This window comes from Macaca fascicularis, chromosome 13 (genome assembly GCF_037993035.2).
Source record: "Macaca fascicularis isolate 582-1 chromosome 13, T2T-MFA8v1.1".
NCBI lineage: Eukaryota > Metazoa > Chordata > Mammalia > Primates > Cercopithecidae > Macaca > Macaca fascicularis.
Genome location: NC_088387.1, coordinates 1,423,780 through 1,440,354, shown reverse-complemented (window position 1 = coordinate 1,440,354; position 16,575 = coordinate 1,423,780). Strand labels below are relative to the sequence as shown.

Here is a 16,575-nt window from a genome sequence, read left to right as displayed (position 1 = left end):
ACAGCCTTCTCACCCTTAAATTTCAGTTTCCAGCCTCCTCCATCCCCGAGCCACCCTTCCCCATCCCCTGCCCGCCCAGACCAGGACTCTCCCGACAGCACCGTGAGGAGGAAGTTTGTATTGTGCAGCACAGGATGAGGCTGCATTGTTGTCAGGTACATTTTGTGAAACATGAGACAGGATTCTGTATCCATTAACTACATGTTTGCAGAAAACAGTTTTCCTTGGAGACCATTTATTTTGGAAATTGTAGTAAGTAGGCTAAAGGGGGCCATGCTAAAAATACACAGAGGAAAGCTCTACACATGACAATCTCTCAGGAAACTCTGTGCCAAGGGACTCAACCCCAAAGAGCAGGAAATTCCTCAAGCTTGACAGCAGCCTCAGAGATTCGAGGCCACTGGGATAACTACATTCAAGAGTAAATCTAACTATAAATGTTCACCCAGTAATGTCAGGGCTGCGTTACCCTAGGAGAGCAGAAGAGGGGACATGAAGTTGACCCCGCAACTCATTTACCTCTAGAATAGTCCTGCTGGGGTTCACAACCCTACCCCTCCTCCCTCAGGGTTTCTGTCCCTACGGAAGTGCCAAAGGAAATATTTTCTGTAGTCCTGGCTAAATAAAGATGATGCCACAGTTTTGGTTCCCACTGGGCAGCACCAATCTTGAGCCAACTAACTAAAACCACGAGCCACTAAAAGCTGACCACACCTCATTATGTGTTTCACTGTCCCACTGAGTAAACTGGAACCCGGCCAGGGAAGGGCAGATCTGGCGATCTTCCGCACACTGCTGCAAGGGCACTGGAGAGGATGGCAAGATCACAAAGAGAGATTAGAAGTGGGTCAAGTGCATTCCTTCCTCCCTTCAGAATGATACTGAGTAGCAAGAGAGACGAGAGGCACAGTTACCTCATTGTCCTCCAGCAAAGGCTCAAGTATCATCAGTGGCTGGCTGGCTGCCAATCTCTGTCCCTGCCTCTCCTGGGGGCCAGCGGATGCATGGGCCACACCCACACTGGAGTGAGGCTCTGCACTGCCATCGCACAGTTTAGTAAAATACTAGAGGAGAAACCTAAAGCACAGACATTTGATTCTGAAATGAATTTCGTGACCTATGCTATAGCTGGGAAATGAAATGCTTCGTCTTAAAAATACAATAAGTGCATAGGCAATCATGTAACGGTACTTTATTTTTTGTCCCACACTAACTAGAGAAGACCTACTTCAGAGGATTAGAGCCCCAAATGAGAGCATAAACTTGGAAAATAGATTGTTAGCACAAAAGTTATATTAAACAAAATTGAGGCAAGAATAGAAATGACAAGAATGGGAGCTGGAACAACTGCACAGCCTGGAGGAGGAGTATAAATTTCATTCACCATGTAAAAATGACCGCACTTGAGATGAAGCTCAGCGAGAGTACGAACACGGCAGTGGAAATCCGCAGAAGGGGGCAGCTCTTCTGGGAGCCCAAGTGTAGCTACTGCGCTGCACACACCTGGCCTCCCCACCTGCTGGTACCTCATTACGACATCCTGAGGAGAATCTCCAACTCAGGGGCGGAGGCATAAATGGGAAGGATGCTAAAATCTCTGTCAAGCCAGTATGGGGGACTGATAATAGGAGAGATCAGTTCTGAGACTGCTGCAGAGGAGTCTCAAAACAGTTCACAATGCTCTCTTCTCCTCAGGGCCCCCTGGATGGGGAGCAAATAAAAAAAAGCCTCTCTGGCTAGGCAAAGGTCTCTCTAAGTCCCCTTCCCAAGTACAAACTCTGACACTCCAGGAGGAATCCAGGGCTCCAAAATGTGACTTGGAGAGCTGACTGCAAACAGTGGACACCTAAGGTACGGGGCACATCAAGACCAAGAGGCAATGGTTTACTGTTTTAGACTCCATGTCGCAGACAAGACAAAAGTTAGTGGATTGCAAGGCACTCCCAAAAGAATACACAATTTGGCATTCCAGAGAAAATTTCTGGGTAATTCAAGCAACATAGGAGCATGACGGGCTTATGGTACCCCATGGTTATGTAAAAAATTCCTCAATGACTGAAATGTTCTCGTGAAAGGCATCACTTGTACTTACCTTTTAAATCTGTCATTTCTACACAACCTAACTCTGGCACCTCGAGAGGTTCTCCCGTGGAGAGCGTCTGGACATCAGAGGGAAACAGCAGCTCACTTCTGTAGTCCTGGCAGTGGAGCGTGGACAGAAACACCCCCGCGGTGCTGCACTCATCAAACGAGGCTGCCGTCTTCTGAAACATGGGATCAATCTGAACACAGGGAGAGAAGAAACTGAAGGTTTACGGCATGCAGCCAAGGGAAATATAAACTCTCACGCATTTGGCCCCGCTCATTAGCAGGTGTAGACAATGGACTGAAATATCTACACTCATGGTCAAAAGTGTGTTTTGTTTGTTTGTTTGTTTTTGAGACGGAGTCTTGCTCTGTCACCCAGGCTGGAATGTAGTGGCATGATCTTGGCTCACTGTCAACCTCTGCCTCCCAGGCTCAAGCGATTCTTGGGCCTCAGCCTCCCAAGTAGCTGGGACTACAAGTATGCGCCACTACACCTGGCTAACTTTTGCATTTTTAGGAGAGACGGGGTTTCACCATGTTGGCCAGGCTGGTCTTGAACTCCTGACCTCAAGTGATCCACCCACCTTGGCCTCCCAAAGTACTGGGACTGCAGGTGTGAGCCACCACACCCGACAAAAGTGGCTTTTCTAATTGATCAGATAAAATCCCGGTTCAAAACAAAGGTTGGTTATAGTCAGGGGATAAACATACACTGCTGCAGAAGACAGTACGTGGTAGCAAGTGTACACTGTGCCAATTGGCTTTTTTATAATACACCTGGACGTGTATCCTTGCAGCTGGTCTCCTTTTATAAGTCACTAACAAATTCCATTGGCTTAAAAAGCCTGTGTGACAGAGCTAGTCACAGGCTCTACTGTTCTCCAAACAGAAGTATCTTCTAAAGTTTGGAAGAACATACCCAAGATATCCAGGCAAAGGACAGACAGAGTCAGTAGGGCTAGCTGGCCGGGTAAAACCTGAGAGAGGTTTTAAGAAGGTCCCTAAGACTGGGTCAGGAGCAGGAGTGGCATGGCCATATGACACCAAGCCCAAAGGCAAAATAAGGCACTGGGCATAAGAATACGGGCAGGGCAAGCCACACACATGTGTAGCAAGAGGCTAGAAGCCCCCTGGGACTCTGCAGGTGACCCTGAGACAGGAGATATAGCGGGGGATTGGGTTCATGGGTCTCCCTGATGCCTCAGAACATGGCTGCTATCGAGCGAGGGGCTTGGATAGGACAACACAGATGTGGCTCCCTGGCTCTTCCCTGGCCCCCTTAGCTCAGAGTCCAAGCTCATCAGAACTGATGAGTCCAAGCTCAACAGAGCTGAACTCTACCATAAGCCCATCTCACCATTCTTCATCCCAGAGAAGCACATTCGTCATCGCCACGTTCTCCCGTCCCCTTAGCCCTCAGGCAGTCACACGTCCAGGTCAGTTACCTCCCAATGCATCTTTCCATCCCCACAGCCAGCAATATGACCCTTATCTCTGGCCCGTCCCAATTCCCATCCTAAAAATACCAGTGCCGTTACTCCTATTCTCTTCTCAAATGCTATCCAGAGTAACGGTTTCCCATCTGGAGGCTTGCATCCCTAGAAGTCTTAGGTATGTAGTTAATGGAACTATACTCAGCACTTCAGAGACAACATGGAAACTGTACCTTGACCCACATTAAAGCCGAAACACTGTGATAACGTTCCTCACTTGTGTCTAGAATTATATCATGTGTGAGAACAGAGGGATTTATATCCCTAAGCAATTCAATGGGACAGTAGATGAAGCCTTCTGAAACAAGGGTCCGCAGTAAGGAAGGACCACAATAAAAGGCCTTGGAATAGACCGAATGATAAAGTTCAAGATCTCTTTAGGTGATGTCTAAAAGCAAATCCTTGGCTCTAGCCAAACTCGTATACTCTCCAGCTTCCTAATCAGAACCTTCCTGTGCTGTGGCATTTGCTTACACCTCTACTTAAAACCACCTCCCTGGCAATGTCTACCTGACAGACACCTAGCCTCCCTTCAAGGCCCAGTTCAAGTCTTGCCTCTTCCATAAACTCTGAGCCCTACCAACTCTGGTTTCCTACAGTGTAAGCCTTGACCTTCCTTGCATGCATCTACCTGTATTATCCCGGTATGAAGAACTGAAGCACAATCATGTTTGAATCCTCTATGATGGCAAGTGTTCTGCACATACTGAAGAGCTGTGTCCAAAAGAGATTAGCTCATATATAAAAAAGTGTTCTCAACTGGTCTAGACACACCCACACATTTGCTTTCCGACCTCCAAGAAAATGAGAGTTTACACCTGTAATCCCAGCACTTTGGGAGGCCGAGGCAGGCAGATCACTTGAGGTCGGGAGTTCGAGACCAGCATGGCCAACATGGCAAAACCCTGTCTCTATCAAAAATTAAAAAATTAGCCGGGCGTGGTGATGCATGTCTGTAATCCAGCTACTTGGGTGGCTGAAGCAGGAGAATCGCTTGAACCCAGGAAATGGAAGTTGCAGTGAGCCAAGACTGAACCACTGCCCTCCAGCCTGGGCAACAGAGTGAGACTCTGTCTTAAAAAAACAGAAAAGAAAATGAGAGTTTAATAAACACTTGAAGCTTTAAATTCTGTTTGTGACAATCCATCCCTTTTTCTATCTTCCATACTCTTGGCGATTACAAGTTTACGGCAGCTTACAGAGCAAAAAAAGCTTTCCAGGATTGGAGTACTTGGCATTTCTTCATGACAGTATTCATTTCACTTGGCATAAACATACCACAGCCTGTCAGTATCAGGCTTAGAGGAGGCAGCCCTGCTTGCTGCTCTCTCCTTTTCTCTTATAATCATGGGAAAGGCCGATGCAGGCCTGGGAAACAGGCCGTTTTCCTCAGGCCCTCAGAATTGAGACTACCCGGTAAGAAAAAAGATGACTACAGGCCGGGCGCGGTGGCTCAAGCCTGTAATCCCAGCACTTTGGGAGGCCGAGACGGGCGGATCATGAGGTCAGGAGATCGAGACCATCCTGGCTAATACGGTGAAACCCCGTCTCTACTAAAAAATACAAAAAAAACTAGCCGGGCGAAGTGGCGGGTGCCTGTAGTCCCAGCTACTCGGGAGGCTGAGGCAGGAGAATGGCGTGAACCCGAGAGGAGGAGCTTGCAGTGAGCTGAGATCCGGCCACTGCACTCCAGCCTGGGTGACAGAGCAAGACTCCGTCTAAAAAAAAAAAAAAAAAAAAAAAAAGAAAAAAGATGACTACAAAACAGAATTTCGAAACATCCTATACTTAATAATCCCTGATTGATTTGAACATTTCACTATAGAACCAAAAGAAAGAATGACAGTAAGGGCCAGGAGCGGTGGCTCACGTCTGTAATCCCAGCACTTTGGGAACCCCAGGTGGGCGGATCACTTGAGATCAGGAGTTCGAGACTAGCCTGGTCAACATGGTGAAAACCCATCTCTACTAAAAATACAAAAAAATTAGCTGGGTGTGGTGGTGCGCGCCTGTAGTCCCAGCTACATGGGAGGTTGAGGCACGAGAATCGTTTGAACTGGGGAGACAGAGGTTGCAGTGAGCCAAGATCGTGCCACTGTACTCTAGCCTGGGCCACAGAGCAAGACTCCATCTCAAAAAAAAAAAGACTGACAGTAAGATAAATTCCAGATTACCTAGGAAGGGGAAAAAACAAGGAGAATTGGGGGAGGGAAGGGAATGTAGAAGGGCTTTCTGGATCCTATGACTAATAAGTAATACCGCTTCAGATGTGTGTAGCATATAACCACGTTTAAAGATCTTGACATAGGCCGGGTGTGGTGGCTCACGTCTGTAATCCCAGCACTTTGGGAGGCCAAGGCAGGGGGATCACGAGGTCAGGAGATCAAGACCATCCTGGCTAACACGGTGAAACCCCGTCTCTACTAAAAATACAAAAAATTAGCCAGGCGTGGTGGTGGTGCCTGTAGTCCCAGCTACTCGGGAGGCTGAGGCAGGAGAATGGCGTAAACCTGGGAGGCGGAGCTTGCAGTGAGCTGAGTTCCGGCCACTGCACTCCAGCCTGGGCAACAGAGTGAGACTCCGTCTCAAAAAAAAAAAAAAAAAAAAAAAAAAAAAAAGACCTTAACAGATTCACTACTATAAAACCCAGATGTGGGTGTGGCCAGCATTCCCTGTTTTTACAGTATACGACAGTGAGATTCGAATCTCTTCCCAGGTCACACAGCTAAGGATGGAGGAACCTAGATCTGAGCTTTACATCATCTGCCTGCACATCTGGCATCACCCATGGTTAATGCTGACACACATAGGAAAAAATACAACTCCTCTCCCCACAAGAGCCAGTCACTCTCGCCTCTCCCCTCCCTTTTAGGCCTCATTCTCAGTGACTCTCCTTCCTCTGGCCCCTCCCTGCCCGTGCACAGCAATGCCCCGCTCACCTCACCACTCAGAGTGGGCATGGCAAGGCCCATTTCCCTAGCCCCTGCACACTCAGTCTTACCACTATCATTGCTGTAAGAACACTGGCATTCATCTCACTGTTGCCCTTTATCTGGCTTATTTATTAATTACACAAAAAGACCCAAGACACCCACAGTTCTGCATTTCTTGGACTCTAAGATCTATCCCCACCACGGCCCCCATCTCCCACTCCTCCTCAAAAGCTGGTATTTCCTCAGTGCCCTCTAGACTCAGTGATCGGCAAAATTCTATCGCCCACTGAGTTCCTGAGGATTCTCTCCACCTACTTGTTCTCACTTAAGTCTTCTCAATGGGGTTCTCATTTCACTCTCAAGGGGTGAAAACTGTTTCCTAGAGGCAAGGTGGAAAACAATCTTAGATATTACAATAATGTTTGCCTATCCAAACTCTACCCTATCCGACAAAATCTTATTCCTTAATATTTCATTTCAAGGGGAAGGAGTAGGCACAAAATGTCTAAAAGGGTCTGAAGGGGCAAAAGTGATAAAAAACAGGCTGGGGGCACTGCTCCAACTGAGACATGGTGCCAGCCTGAGGATATGCTTCCCCTGCAGGCCTCCACAGTGGCTGCTTTCTCTTCACAGCCCTCAAACCAGTGGCCTACAGGTGGGTTAGGTGACTGCAGCATCCAACTCTCCCCCCTCCCAATTTCTGATGCCCCCAGCTCTGAGTACCACATCAGCCTTTGCCACTGTCTGCCCATCTGCGTTGCAGTCATCTTCCGACTCCCCCAGGTCACAACCTCCCCTTCTTCTCGGAAGATCTTAGTATTAGTTCATGGCTCATTACTATTCTCCAAATGTACTCCTGGTGTAGCTCTTACTGATTTCAATATTCATATGTTGATCCATCCAGTACACTACCTCTTGGTTGATATCCTCTCCTTCAATGGTCTCCTTCATCCTAAGCAACCCAGGACTCCAAGACAGCCTAGTAAGACCCCCACCCCGCCTCCGCCATTTGTTCCCTCGCCTGTTCTGAGTTGTCATTAACCATGACTGCAACCTCTCCATATGTTCAATTCTAAGGGCCCCTCTCTGACAACCACCTCCTACATTTCCAGCTCACCCCTTCTTGTCCCCAGCACCAAGAAGTCTTTGACCCCACCAGGCCTACAATCTACTGATTATATTACTTTCCACTGCCCCTCATTCCCCTCTCTTCCCAGGTAAAATTCCCTAAGCAGTGGCTGCGACCATGCCTTTACACATGCTCTCACCTCCAGTGCCCCTTTCCAGCTGTGTCCATTCACTCAGCTCAACAGGATCCCGTAATAAACCCAACTTTCTGCCTACTCCATGATTGTACCCACACAGGTATTCACGGCTGGAGAAACAAAATCATGCCTACGGACCTCACTTTAAATCCATCTGCTACCACCCTCAGGTAGACCCTAAGTTGTCTGACAGTCACACCATATCTCCTTAGTCCATTTACTCACCCACCTTCTAGAGGACTCTTTCCTACCCTTTCCCTCATACCCCTAGTGCCTTCTTCCCCCATCCTCACTGTAAGCTGATGACCTGGCTTCCTATTTTAAGACAGTATCCAGAAGGATCCGCCATGAGCGCACCCAAACAACACCCCTGTCAGTCAAGCCCAACCTGTGCTGTCCATTCCCTTCACTCTCACCTGAGCAAGGACATCACCCTGGCAATTCTCCTTTCTGCTGCATCATCAATAATCCCTTCTCCACTAGACTGCTGCCATCAACAGAACATGCTGTCATTTCTCCCATTCAAAAACAAGATCAAAACTCTTGGCTTTACCTTTCCCTCCATTTGCTATCCCAGTACTCTGCTCCAAATTACAGCAAAACTCTTCAAAACAACTGCCTATATTCAAGTGTTTTCAGTCCTTTTCTCCCATTTATCATAAAGAATTTCAAATCCATAAGAATGTTGAAACAGTCATGTAAATCTCTGTGAAACTTCAATTTAGATTGCCCCATGGGTGGCATTTTGCATATTTGTTTCCACTTTCCATACATATATCTCTCTCTCCCCCCACCCCAGAGTTTTTTGACAGTGATCCTCATGACACTTCACCATGTGGCATTTACTAAGCTACTGCCTCTCAGCTCTAAGCCTACCCTCTCTCCTCGGCTGTGATGCGGAAACTGGGACATTCAGCTTTGCCAGCTGCTGCCTGTTAGGCTCTGCCAAGAAGGGGCACTAGAGGGAGACTGCAGGCTCCGAGGGGAAGAAGGCACTTGCTCCTCTCTGTAGGTTGCATGTTAGGAGAGCGTCACCGAGCAGCGTTCCAGCCTGGCTGCAGCAGGGCCCACCTGTAGCAGCAGCTGAACCCCAGGTGCAGATTTTCACTCACAGAACCAGCCTTATTAAAACACCAGCACTAGCCAGCATGCCCCCGCTCCAGGGTCTGGGTCCTGGACACACAATCCCCTCCCCCAAACTCAGGGACACTAGCACCGGCCAAGCCCTTCCCTGGAGGTCTGAGCTTGAGGTCCAGAGGGGCCCCCTCCAAGCTCATTAGTGGCCTCAGGTTGCCACATTTGGCGTGGTTGATCATTCCCCTTCTCATTTGGACACCACGCTCTTCTGGTGTTCCTCCTACCTACTGGTGTTTCTTCAGCTCTCTGAACTCCTAACATTGGGGAAAAGGAACTCCCAGTCTTTTTCCCACATACACTCATGTCCTTGGTGACCAATTCCAGTTTTGTGACCTTAATTACCATTTATGAATGTTGTGGAGGTAAGAGAGAGAAGTAATCTAGTCTATTGCTAGTGGGAGAGTAAATGAGTACCTTTTTTTGAGGGCAACTTAAAATCCATGTCTCAGAATTTTCTTATATTCTCCCATACGAGTGCAAAGATAGTATTAGAATACTCACTGAAACAATGCTTTTAATGGCAGAATTAAAAAATAAAATTGTAGTAACACCTGTTTGCTTTCAATTAACTGTGCTAATTATAAATGAGGCCTCCAGTACCATTTGTTTAAGCAGATTCCTTAGGATTTGCTAGATAGATGATTTAAAGCTAGGATTCTGGAGTTAGACCACTTAGCTTCAACTCCTAGCTCACTCACTAGATGTGTCGTTTTGGGCAAGTCATTGTGCCTCAGTTACCCCTTCCTAAAATGATACAAGAATGTTGTGAGGATTAGATGAGTTAACACAGGTTACAGGTTTAAGGAAATATATGGTGCTCACCATGTGTACATTAAATGTTAGCTAACGTAACCACTGCTACATTTACTAGGATATAAAATTAATTTTTTATCAATTAGATTTCTCAGCAATTTGGAGTCTCTTCTCAATCATTCTGAAACACTGAGGGACTTACTTTTAGTCTTTACTGTCAAGCTAAAGGATGATAATGCAGAGATATCAGTTGAATGTTTTACTCCCTTGAGGCTTAAATGGGCACATACCAGCAAGGCAGCCTTAGCCCTGCCAAGTCTCGGCCCCTAAGGTTCTGAATTAGTCAGAAACCACACTGTGCACACAGTTCCTCACCTCACACTTCCGATCTGCTTCGGAGACATTGAGGTTGTTTATGTTCTGCTCGATGGTTCTGTGTAAGAGCTTCTTCTTTGGCTTTGGAGCCCTTTTGGTTGTTCCCATTTCAGTAGCACTTCCATCTAAAAGGAGAAACACAACTGTGTACTGCAAGGGCTGCTTTTTTTTTTTTTTGAGACGGAGTCTCGCTCTGTCATCCAGGCTGGAGTGCAGTGGCGCGATCTCAGCTCACTGCAAGCTCCGCCTCCCGGGTTCACGCCATTCTCCTGCCTCAGCCTCCCGAGTAGCTGGGACTACAGGCGCCCGCTACCGCGCCCGGCTACTTTTTTGTATTTTTTAGTAGAGACAGGGTTTCACCGTGTCAGCCAGGATGGTCTCGATCTCCTGACCTCGTGATCCGCCCGTCTCGGCCTCCCAAAGTGCTGGGATTACAGGCTTGAGCCACCGCGCCCGGCCCAAGGGCTGCTTTGAAGCATGTGATGAACTTAACTTACTCAAGTTCTTCAAAACCTGAAAGAACGGTCATAATTTAAACATGTGAGGCCGGGTGTGGTGGCCCACGCCTGTAATCCCAGCACTTCGGAGGCTCAGGCAGACAGATCGCTTGAGCTCAGGAGTTCGAGACCAGCCTGGCCAACAGGACGAAACCCCATCTCTACAAAACAGTACAAAAATTAGCCGGGCATGGAGACGCACACCTGTAGTCCGAGCTACTTGGGGATGCTGAGGCAGGAGGATCGCTTGAACTCAGGAGCCAGAGGCTGCCGTGAGCCAAGATCGCACCACTGCACACCAGCCTGGGTGACAAAGTGAGCCTCGTCTCAAAAAAAAAAAAAATTAGGCCGGGCGCGGTGGCTCAAGCCTGTAATCCCAGCACTTTGGGAGGCCGAGACGGGCGGATCACGAGGTCAGGAGATCGAAACCATCCTGGCTAACACGGTGAAACCCCATCTCTATTAAGAAATACAAAAAACTAGCCGGGCGAGGTGGCGGGCGCCTGTAGTCCCAGCTACTCGGGAGGCTGAGGCCGGAGAATGGCGTGAACCCGGGAGGCGGAGCTTGCAGTGAGCTGAGATCCGGCCACTGCACTCCAGCCTGGGCGACAGAGCGAGACTCCGTCTCAAAAAAAGAAAAAAATTAAATAAACAAATAAAAACAAAAAAAACCCCAACCAAACAAAAAAAACATGCAGTTCTCTCAAAACATCAGGCATATTTAATCTGCAACTTATGGAGAAACCAAACTATTAGATTTGGCTTCTCATGCAAGTCCATTTCCAAAGACTCCCAGATCAGAAGTTCCTTAGTTGGTGATGTTTACTCAACCTGGCATAAACAAAATATAAACGCTTTTATAAGGCCCTTCTCTTTTTCAAGGAAACATAACTTTAGTGTTTGAGTATCTTCTCATGTAAGACCATATATGGTTCTAAAAATGTCCTGTTTTCAATAAAATGAGATCACTGATTTTTGTGACCTTCTTCTAGTATATTACTCAAATAACTACCTGGTATGCCCTAAAAAAAAAAGCCACTTAAATCCAGATCCCTAGCCACCTACCTGCAACATGGCCTTCCACTTCTTCCAAAGACGGTGCATCTTTGCCCAGTCCCCCAAGGACTCTGTATACGTCGGCATGGACGGCGTCCACGCGTACGGCATAGATCTTAGTGCTGGCATCCAGAGTGCCTGCAGCCACCTGGTCAAACAATCAGAGTGCATTCACAAAGATGCACAAAAAAGAACTTCTGAACAGGTAAAACACAGCCAGCTTCACAAAATATTTACTTGCCCCAAGGAAACAATGACAAAGATCCCTCTATGACTGATAGGGAATAAACAGAATATATATTCTGTCTGTATTTCATCAGTTTAGGAAAAGAAAGTAAATTAACTAACATAACATCTAAATGAGAAGTCTCTCGTGTATTCGCAGAATTCAACTGTGTTATGCCAAATAGTAGAAATCATCATTTAATTCAGATGCAAGAGAAAGTGGACATCCTTCTTACTTTAAAGTTGGTTGGTTCGGTGTCTTTCTGTTTAAGAATCTCTGACATAAAATCAATCAAGTGCAAACCAAAAGCATTCTTGGTAGTGATTTTCTGAAAACAGAAAATTGCAGAAAGGATTGTTATTTATAGCCTAGGCTCATGTAAATAATGCTGCTTTGAACGGAGGAAGCTAAGTCTTTATACAGGAATACCCACATATTGTCACTGACCTCTTTTCCCAAAAACACCTGTCAAGAGCCAAATCCTCACAGGCATGTCCTCATGTTCAAGGCTAGGGAATGATGGCACAAAATTCCTGAATGCTCGGTGTGTGCAGGCCCTGCTCTAAGCACTGCACACAAAGGGACTCACACCCTCCAAACAACTTCATGAGGCAGGCACTACCCTCATTCTCCAGAGGACACGGAAGCAACATGGTTGGGTGGCTCCCACACAGCTTAGAGCATGTAGCCTCCAACTCAGGCTAGCTCCAGAACTCTACTATTCACTCATGTGCCATGCTGCCTTTCCAGATACACGGCAGATAGCAGGCAGCCTCTCAGGAGGTGCACCACGGGTCTAGAGGAAACAGTAAAACCACCAGCACTTCTGGTGGAAACCACCAGCACTAAGATGACTCACTGGAGAATCATCATCATTGATTGTGCATTCTCTACAGAAACAAGATAGCTGGATTGCCCCTGTGATCAAGGGATCACATCTTCAGTACTAAACCAGCAGATACTCACATTTTCAGTGGACAGTTTGATACAGGTGGAGTAATGTTCCGTAATCTGCGTGTTTGTAAACTTAGGCATAGTAGCTGAAACATCAATAATCCTAAATGGAAAACAAAAACAAACAACTCTGGCAAGAATCCATGATAGTTTAAATTTTCAAAACCTAGACCCATAAAGTTTTGTGGAAATCCCTGGACCTACGCAGCCCACATCAAGGTGGCTGCCTCAAGGAGAGCCAGCCCAGAAGCCCCTCACCTGCTGGAGGGGGAGGCCAACAAGCGAGGCGAGTCGGTGCTGAACTGCAGATCAAAGACCCTCGACCGCCTCCGCTGCAGCCGCTCCTTCTCATCGTCATTCTGAGGAAAGTCTTCGAGGACTGGGGTGCCGGGAATATTGAGAGGCGCCTTCCTGGGCAGGGGCATCGGGAACACCCGCTCTGAAGGGGAGGAGGCACTGTGGGGGTGTCCTCGGGTCTCCAAAGAAGAGTTATTCATTGTGGCTGGCAGTGCTGGAACAAAATTCTTGCTCAAGAAACCTTCAAGAGAACATTTCCTACATCCAAAGAAGACTTGAGCCTGTCACAGGAGGGGAGGTTCAGCACACACTCTCCACGAAGATCTTCTCCAACTCTAATACTTAATGGCTAGAACCTCTAGAGTTTGGGTTTCAGGGCGGTGCGGGGCGGGGGCCATAGGTTTCTGATGCTTCTTTGCTAATCGGGGACAAACAATCCACTCTGCAGCTGTTGTGAATGGAAGTACTGCACGGATATAAAGGTGGACGATAAGCTCACAAGCTGGACAACAGACACATATAACCCATCATCAGGTACGCGAGAGGCAGACGCTGAGATAAGGGTGAGGTATGGGCTACAGAGTCAGACAGGCTGGGCTCGGATCCCAGCTCCTCCACAGCTCGGCAAGCAGAAAAAAAACAACATAAACATGTAAAACAAACCGAACGTTCCAAAGAATCATCCAATTATTTGCTAACTACAAAGGGAAAAATGTCTTTTACAATAAAAACTCTACCAGTGACCACATTAACCAGTCAAATGTAGCCTCACTAAAAATCAATCCGAAAGTTACTCATCTCTTCACGTGACACAATGTGAAATTCACAGCATCACCCAGGAAATATTTCCACCGAACACGTTTAACCTAAATTTAACCAACAAACTTTAGATCTTTAACTTCTGGTTTACGAGAAATACAAGGGGTTGAGGAACAAGTTAAATGATATCACAAGGAAATACTCAGACAAATCTAGAATGCAGGACAGTTTTCAAGAAAACTGTCTTAGTCTCTTAATTTAAAAGATACCAACCAAAAAAAAAAAAAAAAAAAAGGCTGGACATGGTAGCTCATGCCTGTAATCCTAGCCCTTTGGGTGGCAGAGGTGGAAGGATCCCTTGAGGCCAGGAGTTAGGAAATGGCCTGGGCTACCGGGCACAGTGGCTCACACCTGTAATCCCAGCACTTTGGGAGGCTGAGGCAGGCAAATCACCTGAGGTCAGGAGTTAGAGACCAGCTGGCCAATATGGTGAAACCCCGTCTCTACTAAAAATACAAAAGTTAGCTGGGCGTGGCTATAATCCCAGCTACTCAGGAGGCTGAGGTGAGGTAATTGCTTGAACCCAAGGGAGGCAGAGGTTGCACTGAGCCAAGATTGTGCCATTGCACTCCAACCTGGGCAACAAGAACAAAACTCTGCCTCAAAAAAAAAAAAAAAAGATGCTTATTAGTGTTAGCCATCCAACTGAGTTAGACAGGTGGATATCTAATCCCAGAATTTAGGGAAAGTTCCAGGTGAGAGACACGCACTGGGAAGTCATCAGCATGTAGAGGGTATTCAGAGCCATAATACTAGATGAGATCACTAAATAACTGAGTAGAGAGAACACTTTAAAGGTTTAAAGAGCAGGAAAGCATTTTGGGAGGCCGAGGCAGGCGGATCACATGAGGTCAGGGGTTCGAGACCAGCCCGGCCAACATGGTGAAACCCCGTCTCTACTAAAAATACAAAAATTAGCTGAGTGTGATGGTGGGCACCTGTAATCTCAGCTACTCAGGAGGCTGAGGCAGGAAAATCGCTTGAACCTGGAAGGTGGTGGCTGTAGTGAATCCAGATCATGCAACTACACTCTAGCCTGGGCAACAGTGAGACTCTGTCACAAAAAATAAATAAAAATAAAGAGCAGGGAAGAAGGAGAAACCAGCAAAAGAGCTGGGAAATGCGCAACTAGTGAGGTGGGGAGAAAATCAGGAGAATGTGGCATTCTAAAAGCCAGGTGAAGAAAGTATTTTTAGCGGAGAAGGATGTGATAAACTATGTAGACAAGGACTGAGAACCCATCATTGGATTTAGAACCTAGGGTTACTGGTGATCTTGACAAAAACAGTTTTCCTAGAGTAGTAAGGGAGAAAGCTGAACTGGAGTGGTTCAAGAGAAGATGGGAGAAGAGAAACTGGAGACAGCAAACAGTGACAAGGCGTTCAAGGACTTCTTTTTTTTTGTTTTCCCCGAGACAGAGTCTTGCTTCGTCGCCCAGGCTGGAGTGCAGTGGCAGGATCTCAGCTCACTGTAACCTCCACCTCCAGGGTTCAAGAGATTCTCCTGCCTCAGCCTCCTGAGTAGCTGGGACTACAGGTACATGCCACCATGCCTGGCTAATTTTTTGTATTTTTAGTAGAGACGGGGTTTCACTGTGTTAGCCAGGATGGTCTTGATCTCCTGACCTTGTGATCTGCCCATCTCGGCCTCCCAAAGTGCTGGGATTACAGCGTGAGCCACCTCGCCCGGCCTATTATTTTTTAGAGACAGGATCTTGCTGTGTTGCTCAGGCTGGAGTGCATGGCTATTCACAGGTGCTGTCCTAGCTCACTGCAGCCTCACTGAGCACAAGCAAAGTCAGCCTCCTGAGTAGCTGGAACCACAGATGCCTGGCAAAGTACCCCACTTCTCAATACACCTATATCTTTCTAATTCACTCTCGCGTTCTCTGACTCCAGTGATCTTTTTGTTTTGTTTTGTTTTGTTTTTTGAGACAGTCTTGCTCTGTCTCCCAGGCTGGAGTGGAGTGGCTGGAGCTTGGCTTACTGCAACCTCTGCCTCCCAGGCTCAAGCAATTCTCTTGCCTCAGCCTCCAGAGTAGCTGGGACTACAGACATGCGCCACCACACCTGGCTAATTTTTGTATTTTTAGTGGAGACGGGGTTTTGCCATGTTGGCCAGGCTGGTTTCAAACTCCTGACCTCAAGTGATCCTCTCACCTTGGCCTCTAAAGCCTGTAGTCCCAGCTACTCGGGAGGCTGAGGCAGAATAGTGTGAACCTGGGAGGCAGAGCTTGCAGTGAGCCAAGATCACGCCACTGCACTCCAGCCTGGGCGACAGAGCAAGACTCCATACCAATATATATATATATAGATAGATAGATAGACAGATATAAAATTATTTTTATACTTTTTAAAGTGGAATACTTAAAATTAAGATGACAGAGTAGTGCACCTATCGGTAATGACAAGGTCTACGGTGTGGCTATGGTAGTGAGTGAGTGGTTATGGCCTACTTACTCTACTATGGTAGAGTAAGAAACAAGATCACTGAAACAGAGAGATGAACAAACTGAGAGACCTTAGGGAAAGTTTCCAGGTGTAAGAACCAGAAGGCCTGGCTTCAACTCCAGCTCTGCTGTTTACTAGCTAGTGAAATTTACGCAAGTAAATGCTCTAAGAATTTGTTTCATCCCCCAAATGGAAATAACAATTTAGACCACAACTGGTTCAGAATTGATGA

General features: G+C 47.0%; 1 protein-coding gene across 5 annotated transcripts in view; it reads right to left on the bottom strand.

The window, feature by feature from the left end:
- Window positions 1-16,575, bottom strand: part of NCAPH (non-SMC condensin I complex subunit H) — a 38,266-nt gene that overhangs the window by 19,839 nt on the left and 1,852 nt on the right. For 3 of the 5 annotated variants that reach the window (XM_015433178.4, XM_015433177.4, XM_045368826.3), the window contains exons 2-8: window positions 13,036-13,288; window positions 12,790-12,880; window positions 12,059-12,151; window positions 11,607-11,745; window positions 10,045-10,169; window positions 2,093-2,282; window positions 715-806 (exon numbers count right to left, since the gene is read on the bottom strand). In XM_015433178.4, coding sequence (XP_015288664.3) covers window positions 715-806; window positions 2,093-2,282; window positions 10,045-10,169; window positions 11,607-11,745; window positions 12,059-12,151; window positions 12,790-12,880; window positions 13,036-13,288 — 983 coding nt within the window. Of the gene's footprint in view, window positions 1-714; window positions 807-2,092; window positions 2,283-10,044; window positions 10,170-11,606; window positions 11,746-12,058; window positions 12,152-12,789; window positions 12,881-13,035; window positions 13,541-16,575 lie in introns of all 5 variants that reach the window. The other 2 variants (XM_074010977.1, XM_065526588.2) reach the window with 1 other exon arrangement.